Genomic DNA, 23,239 nt, shown 5'->3' with positions numbered 1-23,239 from the left:
GCCAAAACTCGTGACTTAATTGCAGTCCTAGGTTTAAACTCTATGGTAAATTCACTCATTTCGACGGCCCATTTGGCCAATCTACCTGAGAGTTTGGGTTTGTGAAGGATATTCTGCAGGGGAAAGGTGGTCACCATAGCTATCGGGTGACATTGAAAGTAAGACCTCAGCTTCCGAGCGGCGACTACGAGAGCTAAGGCCAGCTTCTCCAAATAAGGGTAGCGAGTTTCTGCTCCCGTTAAAATTCTACTAACGTAATAAATGGGAGATTGCGTACGTTCGTCCTTACGGACTAAAATGGCGCTTACCGCTACCTCCAAGACTGCTAGGTAGATTAACAATGTTCACCTTCCTCCGGTTTTGTTAGTAACAGAGGGCTTTACAAGTACCTTTTTAAATCCCTCAAAGCCTGCTGGCATTTTGGGGTCCATTCGACGTTGTTTTCCTTTTTGAGCAGCGCGAAGAAACCGTGACATTTCTCTGATGACCGGGAAATGAACCTGCTCAAAGTAGCCAATCTCCCCGTAAGCCTTTGAAATTCTTTCATGCTTGATAGCTGGTCCGGGATGTCTTCGATGGATTTGATTTTATCGGGGTTTACTTCAACCCCCCTTTGTGATACCAGAAATCCTAGGAACTTGCCGGAGCTGACCCCGAATACGTACTTCTCGGGGTTAAGATTCATGTTATTCTTTCTTAGGATGTCAAAAGTTTCTTGAAAATGCTTAAGATGATCACTTGCGTTCAAAGACTTAACAAGCATATCGTCTATATAAACTTTCATGGTTTTCCCTATATATTTTTCATACATCTTATTTACGAGCCGTTGATAAGTGGCTCTGGCGTTCTTTAGCCCGAAGGGTATCACATTATAGCAATATGTGCCGAAATTTGTTATGAACGAAGTCTTTTCCTGATCCTCCGGGTTCATCTTAATTTGGTTGTACCCGGAATAAGCATCGAAGAAACTCATTAACTCGTGTCCAGTCGTTGCATCAATCATTTGATCGATGTTTAGAGGTGGGAATGAATCCTTTGGGCACGCCTTATTCAAGTCCTTATAGTCTACGCACATGCGGAATTTATTGTTCTTCTTAGGAACTACTACTACATTAGCTAGCCAGTCTGGATACTTTACCTCTCGGATCGAACTGATATCAATTAGGCGAGTTACCTCTTCTTTGACGAATTTATTCCTGGCTTACGCAATAGGTCGTTTCTTTTGTCTTACCGGAGGGATACTGGGATCCAAGCTCAACTTGTGTACGGCCACTTCCGTGGGGATACCTGTTATATCCGCATGCGACCACGCAAAACAATCGGCATTATACTTAAGAAATTCAATAAATCCATACCTGAGCTCGGGGTGCAGTCCTGTCCCCAAAAGGAATTTCCTCTCCAAGAACTTTTCAAACAATGCAACTTTCTCGAGCTCTTCTGCTGTGGACTTTGTTACATCCGTCTCTTCTGGTACCTGGAAGTATCTCGGCACCTGATAAGATTCCGATGCTTCTTCCCCCTGGTTAACTTCACTTGATTGGAGAGCAAGCACCGGTTCCTGTAATTGCTATGCCGCATGCTCCATCCCTTTGCTACTGGAGACCGAAACCGCATTAATCTCCCTTACCGCCTGTTGGTCGCCTTTTATCTGTTTAATCCCTTCGGGAGTTGGAAATTTCAATAACTCATGATATGTTGATGGTACAACTCTCATATCGTGCAACCACGGTCTTCCCAGAATAATGTTGTAACCCATATCATCGTTCACAACCTCGAAAATGGTTGTCTTCATCACCCCTTCGGCATTATTGGGCAGCAAGATCTCTCCTCGAGTCATTACTCTTGCGAGGTTGAATTCGGCGAGGAGTTTTGTGGCCGGAATGATGCTTCTAGTAAGCTTGGCTTGCTCCAATACCCTCCATTGTATGATGTGTGCCGAACTTCCTGGATCCACCAGAACACATTTGATTTTAAAATCTAATACATTTAAAGAAATTACCAATGCGTCGTTGTGCGGTAGCAACAATCCGTCTGCATCTTCCTCCATAAAAGTGATGTCGTCTTCATCGACTTCCCGAAGCCTTTTGCCTTGGGTTACTGTTACCTTCGTCTTTTTTGCTACCGAGAAGGTAACCTCGTTAATATCGTTTCCCCCGAAGATCATGTTGATCGTCTGGCTCGGAGGGTCTTCTCCTATTTTTGAGGGCTCCGCATTATCACGGTTACGACCGTAATTGTTCTTGGCCCGGTCACTTAAGAATTCCCTGAGATGGCCATTTTTCAGTAATGTCGCCACCTCTTCAAGCAGATGGCGGCATTCCCCAGTTCGGTGGCCATTAGTCCCGTGGTATTCGCACCACAAATTAGGATCCCTCTGGCTGGGATTGGACCTCATCGTCTTCAGGAATCGCGCTTCTTTAATGTTTCTCATAGCCGATACAAACTCTACTACACTGATGTTGAAGTTGTATTCTGAAAGCCTGGGGTAGGAAGGATCTCGAGAACATGATGCTTCCTTGTCTTGCAATGATCTGTTGCTCCGACCGCGATTAGTGTTTTTGTCGGTAACGAATCTGTCTGCCGACCGAAAACCTCTCCCGCGTTCTTCGGCCCATTCGTAGGTAAATAACCGGTCGCTCGAAGACCGTCTATCTGTGTCGAAATCGTCTTTTGATTTTTCTTTATTCTTCTCCCGAACTTTAGCCGACGCCGGGAAGCCAATCTGATCATCTTTAATCCTTATCTTGGGCTCGTACCGGTTGTGAACATCCTCCCAAGTCGTCGCTTGGAACTCAAGCAAGCTTTCCTTCAATTTTCGGGAAGCATCAGAAATTCTCGAATTCAAACCCTTGGCGAATGCTTCAACCGCACATTCATCCGGATCAGTCAGGAGCAACATTCTTTCCTTTTGTAACTGGGTGAAGAATTCCTGTAGTAACTTGGACTCTCCTTATGCAATTCTAAATATGTCGGCATTTCGAGCCTACACCTTCTTAGCCTCGGCATGGGCCTTAATGAAAGAATCCACGAGCATCTCAAAGGAATCTATGGAATGCTTGGGAAATATCGAATACCACATCAAGGCTCCCCTCGTGAGAGTCTCCCCGAATATCTTCAACAAAAGAGACTCAATCTCGTGGGGAGCTAAATCGTTCCCCTTTACTGCCATTGTATAGGTGGTAATATGCTCCTAAAGGTCCAAAGTCCCATCATATTTCGGCACGTCAGGCATTTAAACCGCTTCAGGATCAATTCTGATGTCGCGTTTGGTTTATACGGCAACTGAGTATACTTCTTTGAGTCCGGCCCTTCAGCACCGGGGGTGCATCCGGCCCTTTAAACCGTATTTGAAGGGATCGCTCTTGTTATTGTGACCGAATCTGCTCCCCACGCCCCCTCGAAGCCAACCTCGCCCCTCGGGGTGTTATTGTCGACTCCTACGTTATTTGATTTGCGGGAGCACTGGGAGGAACTGGACCTCATCCATTCGTGTTATTGGAAGCTCCCGACACGCCTGCTTTAGTTCTGTCATAACCTTATTCTGTCGTGTGAGATATCCTAGAATGGCCTTTTGTTGCTCCTGCAGGATTCTTATCGCTTCAACAACATGCTCCTCTTCAGCATCATCGGGAGTCGCCTCCCGAACGTGTTGCAGGTACCGTCTGCCGTGGACTGGCGTGGCATCATTCCCTTCATTGTGGGTATCACTGATTGAATCCTCGTACTGAGGCTGGTCTCATTGGGACTCAAGATTGTATGTGTTGTTAACACCATTATCTTCCATTTTCTTTGATTTTTTCTAAGAACAGATAATCAAAACACGTTAATAAAAGAGGCAAGGATCAACTTAGTTACACGACTGTCTAGGCCCCACAATGGGCGCCAAACTGTTTACCCGTAAAACAGTATAGTTGAATTTATATGTGATTTCTAGACAAGTGAATTAATTCGATCTTGAAATAATAAAAGAATTGAATAAATATGCAACACTTAGTCTCGAGATAAAAATGAAATAGCAAAAACAGTAGTTCCGGGAGCAGGGCTTCCGGGCACAATAATGACGAAATCAAAAAGCAAAAGGATAAAGTTGTATAAAGCTTTTGATAGGTTGTAGCGTAAGTTTGCCAGAAAATTCGTGTCCTCTACAATGATAACAAAGCTCAATATTTATAGCTGCACCTAAGGAATAAGGTACTAGGATCATGTCCTTATTTAATGTCAATTATGAGGGCCATTGAAGAATGTGTAACGTTGGGCATGAATGACAAATTCTTTGTAACGGACAGTGCACTAAATGCTGTAGAATATTCTCCATTAAATGCTACCGGGAGGCAGACATTTATTGTATTTTTATGAGCATCACTCTTTCCGGTAACAAATGGAACAATTATCTTCGGTTCTAGCTATCCTCTACCTTCGTCTCCACGTGTTACTCTCTTATGCAATCACTTAACATATCATATTTTACCCTATAAAATAACAATTTTGCTAAAGTAAATGAATTAATGGAAGTTTAGTCACCTGTTTTTTTTTTCTTTCTGTTGTGTTTACTTTTTTAAAGAATTTGAGAGTTGGAAAAGCGAGGATGGAGAAAGGAGAAATGAGAATGGAGAAATAATAAGAACTTTATCAGAATTCAGAATATCAAACCTTGCACTTATGCGATCAGGGGAGTTAGGTGAAGCAAAGAGGTTCAATTGAATCCTTTTCTTCTAAAAATTATACTATGCAAAAGTAAAGTGGCTAGCATATCATGCCAAAGCTCTCTACTCTTTATTTTTGTATCAAACTGATACACTCACCATTTTTTATCTCTTAACACCATAAACATCAGAATCCTACCAATTTAGTTATCCGAGTATAAAAATCTGATCTAAACTGCAGGTTGTGTTTGTCTTTCTGATCAATCGTTGGTGATTAATGAGGATTCGAGGAAGATCATCCAAGAACTTAAAGGAGCATAAGCAAAGAATGAGAAGCTAAGTTGATTGATGCATGGAGCCAACCTTGTTATGCCCAAGTTCTAATATTTCAGAAGCAGATTGAATTAGATTTTAGACCTTCAAAATATGTAGTGTAGAAGTTGATTAATGTCATTAACTTTCAAATTTAGCTTGCAGAAGAGAAGATTAGCATGTCTTTCAGATGAATCCTAATGCTGCCGTGAATATCATTGAAATTCTACATACGGCTCAATTAACATACAATATTATCTTTCTGCAATTGACTCGATTATTTTCAATGCAATTGAATTATAGATGCAAGCATATCGATGAGTTTCATTTTTTGAAAAGTATTAAAAAATAACCTCATTAAAAATAATACTAAGTACTATTTTTTCTATATAAAGTACCTAATAATCACTAAATTTGAATCGACAAATCATTCTTAATCAATTTATTGGCAAGAAAGCAGAAGACAGAAAAATGCAAAAGAATAGCACAACAACTAATCATAGAAGCAACAACACCCTTCTTAATAATCCAAATAATTTATTGTCACTTGAGTTCACAAAAGTTACTCATCGAATAGCTAGAAGTTTTGTTAGCTTCTAAGAGGTCAACGGTTTGACCCAAACTCAACACAATGTAATCCATTTGTAAATGAGGCACAAAAATTTCAAAATATGAATGAGACTTCCAAGCTTCGAACCCACGAGCTCACTGGAAAACTGAGGCGCTTGAACAATAGGGATGAATCTATATAAGGATTTTTGGAGCACGTGTCCCCTTCTTCTTTGGAAGAAAACTAGATTTCTCGTATTACTTTGCACATATTTTGCTATATAATGCAAATGGTACCCATGCTCAAATTTTTACATTGGTGCCTTAGTTCGAGACCCTATGGCCACATATGAATATAATGATTAATAATAAGTGTTTAGTTTGTAGCTCTTTTTTTTTTGTTCTATTTCTCTTTCTTTTGCACTTTCTTATTATTATTATTTTTTTCTCTCCTTTACTTTATCCAACCTATTAATTCTCCAAGACTTCATGGTAAACAATAATTTAAGGAGTTAGAGTTTTCGTATTGATTACTTCTATTGAAATTTGTATTTATTTTGATCTAGAATAAATTTGTTATATTATAAATGATTATGTGACTATAAGATCTAAGTTACATGATGGGACTTGCTTACATATTTCTATTCTAAATTATTGCTTAAATATATTTTAATTCCAATAAGATAGTTAAATTATTTTCCAAACTTTTAGGACAAAATATAGTTTCTTTTTTTTGGTTTAAAGAGTTAGTCATATGATCTAAGGTTTTTTGAGATTTGTGATAAATGTGGATTTTAACTACTTATTAGTACCTTCTTGCTTTAGTTTAGGTCGAAAATTACTGATTTTTCTCTCCAAATCTAATGAAAATGTTTGAATTTCAGGTGCGCTGGATAATGTGAGCTCAATGAAGAAATCTAACTCAAAGAGAAAATATTTCAGCTAAGATCAATCAAGAGGAAAAATGCAAGAACAATGCGGTCCGCAGAATTCTATCTGCGACCGCAAAAGCAAATGCAACCTGCAAAAGATGAAATGGGGCCGCAAAAGAGAAACTGAAGCTTCAGGGATATTTGGTAGAAGTGTGGTCTGCAAACCAAAAAGTGCGGTCGCACTTGATCAGCAAAACATATTTGCACTGACAAGCCTGAAAGATCAAAGAAGATGCAATCGAACAAAATCTAAAGCATCCTCAAAGTGCGGTCCGCAGCAATTTAGGCGGTTGCAGAACTCCTCCAACTAAAAGCACTCGCAACAGTAACCTACCGAAGTGCGGACCGCAGATGATAACGTGTGACCGCATAACCCTCCGAAAGATATTATTTTCAGGAATTTTAGAGCTCTATAAATAGACGTGAAACACTTTTTAGGGCATCTTTTTTGGTATTGTAGCAAGAGCTGGTAGTTTTTCTTAGCCATTTTGGGAAACCTTGAGCTACAATTAGAGAAGATCAATTATTTTTCCATTTTAATTTTAGTTTTATGTCTTCAATTACTTCTTTTTTTCTTTTTTCTATGTCCATTACCATGAATAGCTAGATTTTATCTAGGGTTGTTATCCAACCCTAATATGTAAAAGTTATGGGTGTTTAATATTAATGCTTGCTATTGATTGGGTTAATGTTATTTAGCCTTGTTTATGTTATAAAGTTAGAATTACTGGTAACAAATATTGATTCATGCCTATTTGACTTTGTTCTTACTTTAGAAAGAAGAATTTAGTCTAGGAAAACTTGGCTAACAAGAAATTGAACTAGTTGAAGTATATATTAGTTTAACTAAAGGATTTGAACTAGAGATAGAGAAAATCCAACTTGGACTCATATTCAATCGTTTTGATTGCTACTCATTTGGACTTGAAAGAGCCAATTTGGGCATAATCACTCTTTAATCGAGAGGTATTGAGAGTCATAACACACCCCGATCTACCAAGCAAACATAGATTTACTCTACCCATTAGATTTACAACTAGGTTAAGGTTACACCCCTAGACCTTGCTTTATTTGATAAAACCTTCAAAAAATATTCAATCATTACTTGTTCATTACTTAGTTAAATTTCTCAGTAGTTCAATTTAGAAGAATTACCACCCACTTTTGTTTGGAAGCTAAATCTAGCTATTTCGAGTTTAGTTTTTAAGCATTTACCTCAATACTTATTTGAAACTCCTTGTGGATTCGACCCCGACTAGCATTGGATTTATTATTGTAACGACCGTTTCAAATTCCTTAATTGGGTGTAAATTGGACGTGATCAATTTTTGACACTATTGCCGGGGAGTTTACGGTGATAGCTATATACTTGAGTTTGTTTCTTGAAGTATCTTCTTTTACTTTCGTGATTCTAATTTATTAAAGTGATTGTAGGTTCTAAATGGTGAACAACGAACTTGGAAACATACCATTGGGAGAGGTGGATGGAAAGGATGAACAAGTTGATGAAATACCGTAAGTTCCAAAACAAAACTATCGAGACCGTGAGCAACAAGACAATGTTCCTCCACCTCTCCCGCCTCCACCATCTCCACAACCACAAGTGGTACAATCTTGGATTTTGCCCAATGAAGGGTATGCAAGTGCCATAGCCCCCTGCATTAGGGCGAGAAACTTTTAAATTACCAATGTGATGTTCACCTTGCTCGAGCAACAAGGCTATTTCACCGGGTGCGCCGACTTAAAATGCTTACAAGCATTTGAAAAGTTTTGTGGATACATGTTGGGTAAGCAAACAAATAAATGTTTCTGAAGATTCTTTGCGGTTAAGGCTTTTTCCCTTCTCACTAAAGGGTAAGGCTTTGGATTAGTTGAAACACTTGCCTAATCATTCTATTCATACATGAGATGAATTGACGGTGAAGTTTATTTCAAAGTTCTTCTCTCCTGGGCATATGACAACTCTACAGGATAAAATATTGGCTTTTAAGCAAGAGCCCAATGAACCTTTGCATGAAATTTGGGAATGGTATCGGACAATGTGAAGGAGTGTCCGAACAATGATATGACCGACAACATGATCCAACAAATTTTTTACCATGGTATCAATACCACGAATCAATGTGTGGTCAATCAATTAGTCGGAGGCAATTTCATGACAACACCTTATGCAGAGGTATGTGAGATTTTTGATGAGATGGCGGAAACTTCTTTGGCTTAGAAATCCTGAGCTAATATTCCCCAAGGTGATCCTAACATGATTCATCTTCATAAAGAATTGCAAGACTATGGGCAAGCTATTGCCGAGTTTACCATAACGATGACTCAACTCGCTAAGGCTCAACTTCATCAAACTCAAGCTCATAAACAAGTTCATGCAATGGAAGGAGTGAATGTCAAGACAACAAGAAGTGGAAGGCCCGTAATTTTAACCCCGGGTGGAGAATTATGCAAAAAATGATGGTAGCTATGAACAAAATGACTCTTATCAAAATCAGGACAAAGAGGTACAATTTGTAAATAATTACCAAGGACAATTGAGAAATTTTCAAGGATCTAATCAAAATCAATGGCATTCTCAAAACAATCAAGGCAATTGGGGTTTAAGCAATCAAGGGAATTCTCATAACAACAACAATCAGGGGAATTGGGGAGGCAACAATTAAGGTAATTGGGAAAACAATAATAATCATACAAATCAAAGTTCGGGTTTTCAAAGACCCCTAATGTACAAACAATCAAGCAACCCACCTCCTTATTCTTCCCACGGTTCAAGTTCTTCAAGCAATGAAATTGGTCGTAATAAGAACATGTTCAAGAACATGATGGAAAAGAATGCGGATTCGGATGCCCAACTTACCTTACATACCACATCAATCCATAATCTTGAATTTTAAATGAGGCAAATTTCTCAATCTCTTAATAATCATCCTAAGGGTGCATTACCAAGTGATACAGTGGTGAACCCAAAGGTTTATAACAATGCGGGGCATGCCATGGTGGTTATCAGAAGAAGTGAAAGAGGCGGGAATGCACCCACCTCAAATAAAAATAAACTTGTGGATGATGACCAAGTGATCCAAGAGGAGGAAATACCACAAAATAATGTTCAAGTACATGATTATGTTTGGATTGATAATATTGATAGTGAGAATGAGACCCGAGAAGAGGTGAATCCATCTAGGAAACACATCACTGACATACCAGATCCGGTAGTGCAAAAAGGTTAAGGCCCCCTTGCCAAAGCCCCCACCTCCTTACCCTCAAAGGCTTGCTAAGAAAAATGGTAAAAATCAATTCAAGAAGTTCATTCAAATGATGAAATATCTCTCTATTAATGTGCCATTGGTGGAAGCTTTAGAACAAATGCCCGGTTATGCCAAGTTTATGAAAGATATTATGACCAAGAAGAGGTCGATGAATTTTGAAACAATCAAGGTCACTCATTAATTGAGTGTTCATTCCATTGATCCCAAGTTGGAGGATCCCAATGCTTTCACAATTTCTTGTACTATTGGAAGTGCCAATTTTGCTAAAGCTCTTTATGATCTTAGGGAAAGTATCAATTTGATTCCCTATTCAGTGTTCAAAACTTTGGGGATTGGAAAACCAAGACCCACATCTATGAGGTTACAAATGGACGATCACACAATGAAGCGACTGTTGGGAGTGATTGAGGATGTATTAGTCCGAGTTGATAAATTTATTCTTCCGACGGATTTTGTGATTCTAGATTGTGAGGTTGATTGTGAAGTGCCCATCATTCTTGGGAGGCCTTTTCTTGCTACGGGTAAGGCTCTTCTTGACGTTGAAGCCGGAGAACTCACTTTCTGAGTTGGTAATGAAAAAATGGTATTCCATGCGTGCAAATCTATGCGACAACCAAATAGTAATGAGGTGTGATCTTTTGTGGACTTGGTGACCGGTGTCATTATTGATGACACAAGTGCTACAATCAATGTTGGTGACATGTTAGAAGCCGTTTTGCTCAACTTTGATGATGATAAGATAGATAATTTCATGGAGTGTGTGAATTCATTGCAAGGGATGGGCTCTTACAACTATACACCCTAGAAGTTGTCATTTGATCTTGAGAATAGGAAGACTCATCCTACAAAACCTTCAATTGAAGAGCCACAGACCTTGGAGTTGAAACTATTGCCACCTCACCTTCGGTATGAATTTCTTGGTCCTTGTTTTACTTTACTGGTCATTCTTGTTTGACTAACGTGCAAGTAGATTCTACATTGGCGGTGTTGCAAAAGAGGAAGAAAGTTATTTGGTGGACTTTGGCGGATATTTAGGGTATAAGCCCTGCATTTTGCATGTATAAAATCAAGTTGGAGGATGATGCTAAACCTTCTGTTGAACATCAAAGAAGACTCAATGAAGCTATGCAAGAGGTGGTTAAAAAGGAGATTATCAAATGGTTGGATGTCAGAGTTGTCTACCCTTTTCTGATAGTTCATGAACTTCCCCGGTCCAATGTTTCCCAAAGAAAGGGGGCATGACGGTTGTTACCAATGATAAGAATGAGTTGATTCCTACAAGAACAGTCACTAGTTGGAGAGTTTGTATGGATTATCGTAAGCTCAACAAAGTCACAAGGAAGGATCACTTTCCTCTCCCCTTCATGGATCAAACGCTTGATAGGTTGGCCGGCCGTGCCTTCTATTGCTTTCTTGATGGTTACTCGGGCTACAACCGAATTTTTATTGCTCCAGAAGATCAAGAGAAAACCACATTTACATGTCCATATTGTAATTTTGCTTTCAAACGGATGCCTTTTGGATTGTGCAATGCGTCAGCGGCTTTTCAACGGTGTATGATGGTTATCTTCACGGACATGGTAGAATACTACCTTGAGGTCTTCATGGATGATTTTTCAGTGGTTGGGGATTCATTTGATGATTCTATTGCCAATTTGGACAAGGTGTTGGCTAGATGCGAGGAAATAAATTTGGTACTCAATTGGAAGAAATGTAATTTCATGGGTGAGGAAGGCATTGTCCTTGGCCATAAATCAAAGAATGGTATTGAATTGGATAAGGCAAAGATTGAAGTTGTTTCTAAGCTTCCACCTACCACCTCGGTGAAGGGTGTGAGGAGTTTCTTGGGCCATGCAGGATTCTACCGCTGATTTATCAAAGAATTTTTTAAAGTGGTGAACCCTTTGTGCAAACTATTTGAGAAGGATGCCAAGTTCCATTTCAATAATGATTGTATGAGAGATTTTGAACAATTGAAGCTCAAGTTGACAACTACTCCTATCATTACATCTCCAAATTGGAGTTTTCTGTTCGAGCTCATATGTGATGCATGTTATATAGCGGTTGGGGCCGTTTTGGGGCAATGTATTAACAAAGTTTTTCTTTAGGTATACTATGCTAGTAAGACCATGAATATTGCCCAAGTCAATTATACCGTTACGGAGAAGGAGCTCCTTGCTTTTATGTTTGCTATTGAGAAGTTTTGCCCCTACTTGATGGGTGCCAAAGTTATTGTCCTCATGGATCATATGGCGGTTCGCTATCTTATGATCAAAAAGGAAACTAAAGCTCGCTTTATGAGATGGGTTCATTTGTTACAAGAGTTTGATATAGACATCCAAGACAAGAAGGGGAGTGAAAATCAAGTGGCGGACCACTTGTCTCGTTTGGAGGAGGAGGGGAGGCCACATGATGGCCTTGAAATCAATGACTCTTTCTCCGATGAGCTACTCCCGACACTTTTAATGAAAGATATACCATGGTTTGCAGATTTGGCAAATTTCCTTATGAGTGATATCATTTCGGATGAGTTCTCTTCAAACTAAAGAAAGAAGATCAAGAGGGAATGCCAAGACTACTATTGAGATAAACCATACCTTTTCTGGATTTGCACGGATGGGGTGATTAGAAGGTGTTTGCCGGAGGAAGAACAATGTGATATTCTTGGGGCTTGTCATTCTTCGCCCTATGGTGGTCATCATGGTGGAGCAAGAACGATAGCTAAAGTCCTAAGTTTCAATTTTTATTGGACTACTCTCTACAAAGATGCAAATGAGTTGGTGAAAAGATGTAATGAATGTCAACGGGGCGGTGGAATTTCAAAGAAACATGAGATGCCCCTTACAACCATCTTGGAGATTGATACCTTTGATGTTTTGGGGCAATGACTTCATGAGGTCTTTTGTGAGTTGTTATGGAAACAACTACATTTTTGCCGCGACGGATTATGTGTCTAAATGGGTTGAATCCGTTGCTTTACCAAATAATGAGGCTAGAAGTGTGGTGACTTTCTTAAAGAGGAACATTTTTACAAGGTTTGAGACTCTGCGGGTGATCATAGGTGATGGAGTGTCACATTTTTGCAACAAGGCTTTTGACACTTTATTTGACAAGTATAGTGTCACTCACAAAGTGATAACTCCCTATCATCCATGAGCAAGTGGTCAAGTTGAAGTTTCCAATCAGGATATAAAGAGTATTTTGTCCAAGACGGTGAATGCAAATCAGACGGATTGGTCTAAGAAGCTTGATGATGCTCTATGGGCATATAAAATGACTTACCAAATACCTACCGGAATGTCTCTATACCGGTTGGTATTCGAAAAAGCTTGTCATCTTCTGGTGGAATTAGAGCACAAGGAAATGTGGGCCTTGAAGAAATTGAATCATGATTGGGATGTAGCCGCCAACTTGTGGGTTGCACATTTGAATGAATTGGATGAATTTTTGTACCATGCATATGAGAGTTCATCCTTATACAAAGAAAAGATTAAATACCTTCCTTACAAGTATACTTGGAATAAGGAGTTCAAGGCCGGTGATCTAGTATTGCTGTTCAACTCAAGGTTGAGAATGTTTCCCGGTAAGCTCAAGTCAAAGTGGAGTGGTCTATTTGAAATTGTTGGTATGACACCCTTTGGTGCTTTGTACTTGAAGAACAAGAACAATGAAATTTTTCGGGTCAATGGTCACTAGGTGAAGCACTACTTGGGAAAAGTTGGTGAAAGCCATGTGGTAGCAGTACTTTACTTCAATTGAGGATGTTATGATATTGCATCGTGCCACGATGTTAAATAAGGCGCTTCTTGGGAGGCAACCCAAGTTCTTTTCCTTTTCCTTTTTTAGTTAGATGTTCTTATTTTTTTAACTAGCTTTGAAGTGTGTTGCAGTGATCAGTGTAGATATTGAGATGATGGCTGAAGCTGTGCCCTGTATGGGAAAATGCAGACCACACTTTTATTAGTGCGACCGCAGAAAAGGGAATGCGGGCCGCAGAAAATTGCTCACGATCTCAGATTTTACCTGCGGACTGCATTTGCAAGAAGATGCTCAGGTGCTAAATTGAAGGCCCTCTGAACTTTTCTCCCAACAGTGCGGAGCTAACTTTGCAGACTATCACAAATTTTGCGGTCGAAGGAGAGCAATTTTAGAGAAGTCACTGAAACTAAGTTGACAGAAGTGAGGTCGCACTTGAAAAAGTGCGGACCGCACAACTGCATGCTCTCCACCGCCCAGATAATAGAGTGCGGAAATCATTTGGAATTCTATGTCCACACTCTTTCATCCTTACCCTCGTGTGAGCATAAATAGAACAATAGTCTCCCATTTACACTTTTCGCCACTTTCATTTCCCAATTGAGACTCTACGATGGAACTAGTTGCTTGCAATTTTGATCACAAACAACCACCCACTACTAAATTTGATCTTATTACACTAGCACAATCTGATATGCATCATTTCAATCTTGTTATTTTGTTTTGAATTTTCATTTTTCTTTTTAACTTCTTTTTAGGCCATCTGTGATTATACCCTTATTTGTGTCTATGTGGGGTAGTTTAACATTGGATATTTGTGAAAGCATGCTTAGATAGGGTTGGTTTTTTTTTTACTTTTCATGCCTTTACCATGTTACCCAGTAGTATTCAACACATAATTGCATAACCTGGTAGAAATGATTGTCATTCGTCATTGTTCTTGATTGTGCAGACCGCACTTAAAATTGTGCGGTCTGCAAATATTTGATTTTGGTAACTTGGTTGATGACCCTGATTGTGCGGCCGCATTTTATTTGTGTGGACCGCACTTGAAATTTTGCGGCCACAAAGATAGGTCTCCACTGCTCTTCAGAGAATTTTTTCTCTAGGACCTGAGTACTTTTACTCAAGTGCGGACCATAAAAACTATTATGCGGACTGCCGTTGGATTTCTGCACTGTCCGCACTAGATGCAGGTCCACACTGTCCTTCAGAGACTTCACTATGAGGACTTGAAACATCTGTGCAGGAGTGCGATCGTATTTGGATTTGTGCGCACCGCACTTCCATTTTGCGGACCGCATTTGAAATTGTGCGAACCGCACTTTAACCTTATCTTATGCATGTTACACATTGCACCCTACTGCTTCTAAGGTGTCCTCTATTGCTAATTTGACTCTTAACTGATTTGATACTTGCATATGAACTAAAAACTCTCTTTGTGCATACACAGATAATGGTGCGATCAAGAGGAAAAAGAGATTCATCTAGAGGCAGAGGTGCCATGCACCCAAGTGCCCAAAAGGTAATCACCAAGAAGACAACAACAGGCCGGGGGAGAGGTAGAAGCCTCTTAGAGTCAGATTCTAACATCTCGTCTAGGGAAGCCTCCGAAGAAAAATTTGTGTCTCTATTTGAAGAGAACAATGAGGAATAGACTTAGCCACAAGGGCAGTCTGAGCCCCAAGACGTACCTTCTATATCACAGAGTACCTCCCAAGCACTGGTAGTACCGGCCATGAGTCAAACGCAACTGCTCAAGACTCTGATTCTGATAATGTCCCTGATGACGGAAAAAGGGGAATGGCTACAAAAGATGGCATAGTGAGAACAAAGAAGAAGGTCGTCTAGGAAGACCGGTTTTTTAGCCTAAATGCTTATTCAAACTTCTGAATATGATGGAAGTAAAGATAACTTACTCACGAAAGGCAATTCTTCATCAAGGATTTAGACAAGTACAACCTGACAGTCCTGGAGTAGTTTACAAAGAGAAAATGGTGGATGCAGTTCATAGAGAAGCTGGTAGATGTCAAGAAACACCTTGTCCGAGAATTCTATGCCAACACAACGCATATTGTTAAAGGGACCACGGTTACCAAAGTGCGCAACCTTAAAGTGAAATTTGATCAATGCACTATGAAGTATGGACACCTACATCGGACTTGAAGATGTGGAGCCAAAGGAGTATTTGACTAATTTGGTTGAGAAAGAGGAGGTCACACCATGGCTCGCAAAGATACTTGCACCTGGGCCTAGTCCCCCTTGGATATGTGCGAGAGTGCCAATCCTCCGTCAGACTCTCAACTTCGATGAAAAGGGTGGCAGAAGTTTGTTTGTACAAGACTTGATCCATGCCTGAATGAGAACAACTTGTATTTGCCAAGAGCAGTGCTATTAGCTTCTATCATGGTTGGGTACCCAATCAATATGGGTGCTTTGATGTTGGCGAATATCACCTTGGTAGCTCAACAGAGTAATACCCCTACCCTTACCCCAGTACCATCACTGAGTACTTGACAGATTCCAAGGTGGAGTCTAGGCCATTTGATATGAAAGTCAGGACAACCGGTCCCTTTGATGTTTATAAGTTGCAAGACCCAAGGAACCCGAAGAAGAGCAGTCAACCTTCCACTACTACCGGCCAGTCTGATGAGCCAGTCGTAGTAGCTCCTACTCCCTCTGATATTCCTTTCACTTCACCTGAGCCTTCCACCAATGCCAGAGGTACGGTTCATGATCCACTATCAGCCCTTGCTCCATTGCCTACACCAGCTCTGAGGCTGGTGCCTTTGCCTACAGGCCCACTGTCTTCTTTACGGGTTTCTCAAATGCTAGTGAGTCTCAACAATTGGATGTAGACAGCTGCAACAAAGTTGTCCGATATATCTAGTGTTGTTGCAAAGCAAACCTCTACATAGTCAGACCTTTCTGACATTGACATGAAGCTCACCAAGGTCTTGGATAACCAAAAAGTGATTATGGACATACTAGTACAACATGGTGCAGTTATTGAGCAGTTGACCAAGAAGGTGAAGAAGATGAGAAAGACATAGGCCAACAAGAAGCCAGTTGACTCATTCCGAGCTGAGGTGACTAGGATAGCTGAGGCCGGCAACATACCATTTTACATGCTGATGGACCCTACCCAGCCTCCCCCAGATCATACTTCTAATGAGGATCCCACTACTCAGGCTGAGAAGCCTTGCCTTGCATCCAACATTGCTGTTGTAGTGTGTGATATGTTCACCTCTCAAGCAGCCCCCGCAGAGGATGATGAAATCATTCAGTTGGCTGAGCAAGCTCAGACTGATACTGTTGGTGATACCATGATGACAGAGGACCCTTAAGGAATTTCTTCGTCCCTCTCTTCTCTTTGATCTTATTTTGCTAAGAATTGGGGACAATGCTTCCTTTTATTTTGGGGGTGGAGAATTTGATATTTGATGATTAATACATTTGATGACACCGGGATATAATAATGGATGATTTATTTTGTTTATATTTAGTAGTTTAATACATTTAGTAGTAATCTATAATTTTGTTTGTTTTGATAGTGTAAATATTATGCTTTTCCTTATTTTGTTAATAATAATCCTTTGATTTTCTTAATGCCACGGTTCTTCCCAAAGGTGGTTTTTTGTGTGAACCGGGTGACTACTCCTGAGGATGGATAGTGTGACAACTTTCTTTAGGGAATGTGTCCGTTTTATATTTAGGTAATAGTAGTAGTAAGTAGTAATGAATAAAAACCCTAATCAAGTTAGTTTATGAAAACGAGTTATTTATGCTTCATGTGGTACCAACAAACTTAACTACATGCTTATGGTTTGAGACAAGGTTTTTGAAAGAAGTAACTCTAGTAAAAGTGACTTTGAGGCTCTTGAGTTGTCTTTGATAATTATTAGGTAGTTGAGTGCGCCATAGAGATCTTTAACTTGATTGTGGTTGTTGTGGGCTATTTTCATGAGAGATGAGATGAAATTTTGTTGCTAGTCCAAGTACTTGAGTGAATAGTCTAGAACTTGTCCCGAATGTGTTTCAAAGCGAAATTTTTAGTTTGCTTGATTTGAAAGATGATTGTAGGCATTCCTTGGACCGTTTGAGCTTTATATTGCCACCCTATGATCGTTATCCCTAGTCAACCCCTTTGAGAATTTAGCCTTTCTCCGTTGATAACCATGCTACAAGCCTTTACTCGTTTTGAACATGATCTTCTCTTGGCACCCGATCCCTCCTAAGTACTCATATGTAATAAGTGGCTCAAAGCCTAGGTTTGGGAGGGGAGGGGGGGGGGGGAAGTTGATAAATCTAAAAGAGATATCAAGGCATTAAAAAGAAAGAAAAGAAATTATCTCCATGAAAGAGAAAGTAAAAAAAAAGTGATAAAAACCAAAAGAAGCCCAAAAAGGGACAAAAGGGGAGATTGCTGCAATTGAGAGAGGCAAGTACCTCTAGTATAAACATCAAGGGAGAAAAAGAATAAAATTTTGAATAAAGAGTGATGTTAAGTCTCTATATCCTCCAAGAAGAAGAAATGCCTCTAAGGGTTTGACAAATGTGAGCCAAGAAATGAGATGTGAAGAGCTTAAGGAAGGGTGCAACCACTTGTATCACATATGATATGCTATCCCAGACCAAAAGCCTTCATTACAACCTGAAAGAAGTCCTATTTGATTTTGAACCAAGCATGCTTAAATAGTAAATATTTACATGAGGGGTAAACCTATTGTACTTAAAGCTTAACTTGTGACATTCCTTTCTGAGAGAAGAGTGAAAACTTTGTTGCTCTAGAAATTGAGTGTTGAAACTTGAAGTGAGCATTGCAAATGGAATGTAGAAGAGGAAGAGTTTGGAGTCCATCATGATTTACATGAAAGAACAAGAATCCTTGATGAATAAAGTCAACTCTTGAGGCTCAAATGTCACACTAGAATTACATGAGATGAGCAAGTTGCACAGTTTTGAAAAAATTGCCACCTTGTTTAGAATGCACGAGTATTATGGGTAATTGATGATCCCAACTGAGGATAAATAACTTGTAGGTGACTCCTTGAAATGATCATTCTCTGAGGGAAGGAGGAAACTAATCTAGTTGTTTGAGAACAACCAAAGACTTAAGTTTGGGGGAGTTGATAAGTGTGTATTTTAACCACTTATTAGTACATTCTTGCTTTAGTTTTGGTCCAAAAGTGCTAATTTTTGTCTCCAAATCTAATGAAGATGGTTGAATTACAGGTATGCCGAAGAATGTGAGCTCAATGAATAAATCAAACTCAAAGAGGAAATGTTTCAGCTAAGATCAGTCAAGAGGAAAAAATGCAAGAACAGTGCGGTCCGCAAAACTCTATTTGCGGCCGCAAAAGCAAATGCGGCCCGCATAAGATAAAATGCGGTCGCAAAAGAGAAACTGAAGCTTCACGGATATTTGGCAGAAGTGCGATCCACAAACAAAAAAGTGTGGTTGCACTTGGTCCGCAAAAAAGGTTCGCACTGTCAAGCCTGAAAGATCAGAGAAAATGCAATCGAACAAAATCTGAAGCCTCCTCAAAGTGCGGTTCGTAGCAATTTAGTGTGGCTGCAGAAACTAATGTGCAGCCACAGAACTCCTCCAACTGAAAGCACTCGCAGCATTAACCTACCAAAGTATGGACCACAGATGATAAAGTGTGGCCACAGAACCCTCCGAATGGGATTTTTGTCAGGAATTTCGGAGGACTATAAATAGACGCGAAGCACTTTATTAGGGCTTCTGTTTTGGTATTGTTGCAGAAGCTGGTAGTTGTTTTTAGCCATTTTGGGAAACCTTGAGCTGCAATTAGAGAGGATCAATTACTTTTCTATTTTAATTTTAGTTTTATGTATTCAATTACTTCTTCTTTTCATTTTTCTGTGTCCATTACCATGAGTAGCTAGATTTTATCTAGGGTTGTGATCCAACACTAGTATGTAAAACTTATGGGTGTCTAATATTAATGTTTGCTATTGATTGAGTTATTGTTATTTAGCCTTGTTTATGTTTTAAAGTTAGAATTAATGGTTGCAAATATTGATTAATGCCTATTTGACCTTGTTCTTACTTGGAAAAGAGGAATTTAGTTTAGGAAAACTTGGCTAATAAGAAATTGAACTAGTTGAAGTATTGATTAGTTTAATTAAAGGATTTGAACTAGAGATAGGAATAATCCAACTTGGACTCATACTCAATTATTTTGATTGCTACCCATTTGGACTTGAGAGAGCCAATTTTGGTATAATCACTCTTTCACCGAGAGGTATTGAGTGGGTACTTGTGTATTGAAAGTCATAACAAACCCCGATATACCAAGCAAGTATAGATTTACTCTACCCATTAGGTTTACATCTAGGTTAAGGTTACAACCCTAGGCCATACCTTATTTGATAAAAATTTCAAAAAATATATTTCAGTCATTACTTGTTCATTAGTTAGTTAAATTTCTTAGTAGTTTACTTTAGAAGAATTACTACCCACTTTTGTTTGGAAGATAAATCTAGATATTTCGAGTTTCTTTCTTATGTATTTACCTCAACATCCATTTTAAACTCCTTGTGGATTTGACCCCGACTTGCATTGGGTTTATTATTATAATGACCGTATCATATTCCTTAATTGAGTGTGAATTGGACGTGATCAATTTGTGTGCTTCTTTTAACCCTAAAACTTGCACACATTTCAATTTATACGGTATTAAATTCTCATTAGCATTCTATTTTCACTCTTTTTTTCCAATTTGGACATTAAAACTGAGCTAGCTTAAGACAAATAAAATTTAGATTAGCAAGATTATCGTTTATCTCTTTGGATAACGTGCAAAATTAATAATAAGTCATAAAACACAAAATTTTAGCACATCACTTGACATTATGATAGCATCATGGTGCACCCATAGTCTTAAAATCCCCGATCGATCTCTGTTGACCGAAGTAGCTGCATAGTTAATTGTGTCAAGCGGTGTCACTTTATTTTATTTATTTATTTTTTGTTTCTAATTTTTAATTATATATTCATATTTAATAAAAATTTGCGGTCAAGTGGTGTTATGTGACACCGCTTGGCTTAAGATAAATCCGTCCCTAATTTCAAGGGCAGTGATGGATGAATCATTAACCTAACATTGTTCAACTTTGGTTCCAGATGAATTGGAGAGCAGCAGGCAATGGCATAATTCTATTACCAAGCATTGGGACAACATTAGATATTAGGCCTCTCTATTGTACCTTTTTGTACACATAATAGTCCAACATGAATAACACAGCAATAACGGTTTGGTGTTACACAGATCACCAAGAGTTGGATCCTTTAGTTCTAACACACACCTTTACTTTCATAGTTCTCATGCCTAACCAAAATGATCAATTCTCTCAAAATTTGTAAATTTAAGTACTTCAAATTTAAAAAGGTGTCAAGAACTTTTATAACCTATTAAGTTGAGTGGACGACCGAATTGTTGTAAGCTAGTATTTTTTAGACCACTCACAATTTCAAGCATTAAGACTCCAAAGCTGAATATATCAGACTTGATTGAGAATGATCCTTCCATGGAAAACTCGGGAGCCATGTAACCACTGTGTAGAGGACAAAAAATATTTCTGATTCGGTTAATATGAATATTCTACATGTTAAGTAAATTTATATTAAGAAATAACATAGGATCAACTCACTATGTTCCTACAACCGTGCCGATCACTACCTCCGTCTCGTTATGTTTGAAAATTCTTGCCAAACCAAAATCAACTATCTCAGTATTCTTATTTTTATCCAAGAGCACATTACTAGCTTTTAGATATCTATGTATGACTCTCATTCTTGATTATTGTGAATTTAGATCAGTCCTTGAGCAATTCCTTCGATAATTTCAAAAGGTTTCTACCAATCCAGTAGTTTTTTTCTTGCAGGATCTATCAAAGATAGAAGGCATTTCATAAAAAATTTCAAAACTTACTTGAAAAAATGACCCCTTTTTTTGGAATAGTAACATACCAAAGAGGAAGAAGTCTAAGCTCTTTTTGGGCATATACTCATATATCAACGTTCTTTCATCTCCATGTATTAACATTCTATAACTCGAACTAGATTTGTATGGTGAACTTGGCAATTAGTATAAGCTCATTCTTGAACTCCAGCGCTTGACATGATGTACTTGAAAGTATCTAGACTGCTACCTCTCTCCCATCTACGAATTATTCCTATCATAGATTTTTTTAAAGGTAATCCAATTATTCACTGAAGGTACTAAGCAAGTTGTATTTTTAAAGGTATAAATATATCTTATAAATAGGTCCAAAACCACCTTCTCTATGCTTGTTTTCACTCGAGAAGTTGTTTGTGGCAACTAATATGAACCTAAAGCTAAATTTCTTCAAATCATGTAATTCTATTCCATCTTCTTCTCTTAAATTTGTGTTATTGAAGCTGTCTAACGCTGTCAACTCACATATATACTCTTCTTCATTTCTTTTTGTTTACCTGCAAATAGGTACAGTTAAATTTGTAACGTGATTTATAGACACATGGATTAAATTAATCCGAAAAAATAAAATAACAAAGAGCGAAGAGAATAAAATTAGGATAATCGAAGAAAGAACAAGCCTGGACTTCGAATTGATCACTCTAGAACAAAGAACAATGTAATCTTAACAGTAATATAAAGCTTTTTAAAATGAGAGAACAATATCAGCCTTTTTTTCATACAAGTATTTCATGTCCTTCCATGAGTACAAATATTATTATTTATAGTTTCATTAAAATAGACAAGATCCTCAAATCATGTTCCTCTTAAAGGTGAATAAAAAACCCTCTTGATAGTTGCATAAAACGATTGAAAATAAATGCTATGATTTTCTATAACGACTGCTCCTTTAATGCTGCACTCTTCAACCAGTATCTTACTTTCAAATTCTCTTCTACGACCTTGATGCCTTCGGAACTTGTGTAATACTAGTCACATGCCTGTAATCAGTGCCCGCCATTTTTTGACTCTTCTCCTACCTGTCTTCACTGCCATGAGTCAATTTGAGAAGCATCCACATGTAGTATATAAATTTTACCCAATACAGATAGTCTCCTACTTTCCGGTGACTCAGCTCGATATGATCGGAAAGTGAATAAGATGTTTTTTTTCTTGTCGGGAAAGTTCTTGAATGATTTCTGACACATGAAAGGACGCACGTCTCTTTGCATTTAATAGGACAGACACATGTTGTCTCGTGGTTTGACAAACAGTTCACTAGTTACCTAGGTAATGATGGATTTATAGAGCCGCCTATAAACTTCTCCCCTTTGCTCTAATTTTATCTTTCACTTATATAAACTTTCTTCTCCAAGTCTTAAAACTTCTCGGCAACTCATCTTTTCTCAGTAAAATATTCAAATTTGTATCTCTCATCACCATGTCTTCTGCTTTTTCTTTCCCCGGCAACACATCTTCTACCCCCAAACAACATGACCTAATTTTGACTTCTTCATCCACCAGCTTCGAGGCTTGCATCGGCGGCAGTCCATCCAAGAACAACAAGTCTAAGATGCCTGACGCTGGACCTCCCATAACAAACACAATCATCCCTTCTCAGTTGTCTTTCAAAAAGGACCTTTAGGTCAAAAGAGAATCTTCTGACCTTAATGACGACATAAACAGAGCTGTTGATGAATGTCCTTTGTCAGCGAACAAGGTCATAATGCTATCATCACCAACGTAGATGATGATGATGATCGTGGGTAGATGGAGAGGTTTGTTGTTGTTGCTCTCGAAGATATTTTACC

At 38.8% G+C, this 23,239-nt stretch overlaps 1 protein-coding gene across 1 annotated transcript; it reads right to left on the bottom strand.

The window, feature by feature from the left end:
• Positions 1–1,567: 1,567 nt before the first annotated feature.
• Positions 1,568–2,899, bottom strand: LOC138897568 (uncharacterized). The gene has a single exon (XM_070183550.1). It carries the CDS (start codon positions 2,897–2,899, stop codon positions 1,568–1,570), a length of 1,332 nt encoding a protein of 443 aa, XP_070039651.1.
• Positions 2,900–23,239: the final 20,340 nt, after the last annotated feature.

Source organism: Nicotiana tomentosiformis, chromosome 8 (genome assembly GCF_000390325.3).
Source record: "Nicotiana tomentosiformis chromosome 8, ASM39032v3, whole genome shotgun sequence".
NCBI lineage: Eukaryota > Viridiplantae > Streptophyta > Magnoliopsida > Solanales > Solanaceae > Nicotiana > Nicotiana tomentosiformis.
This window is presented reverse-complemented; position numbering and strand designations above follow the sequence as displayed.

What these genes read in the sequence shown, in the direction of transcription:
- LOC138897568 (XM_070183550.1), bottom strand. Translation starts at nt 2,899, where the DNA reads ATGTTGCTCCTGACTGATCCGGATGAATGTGCGGTTGAAGCATTCGCC.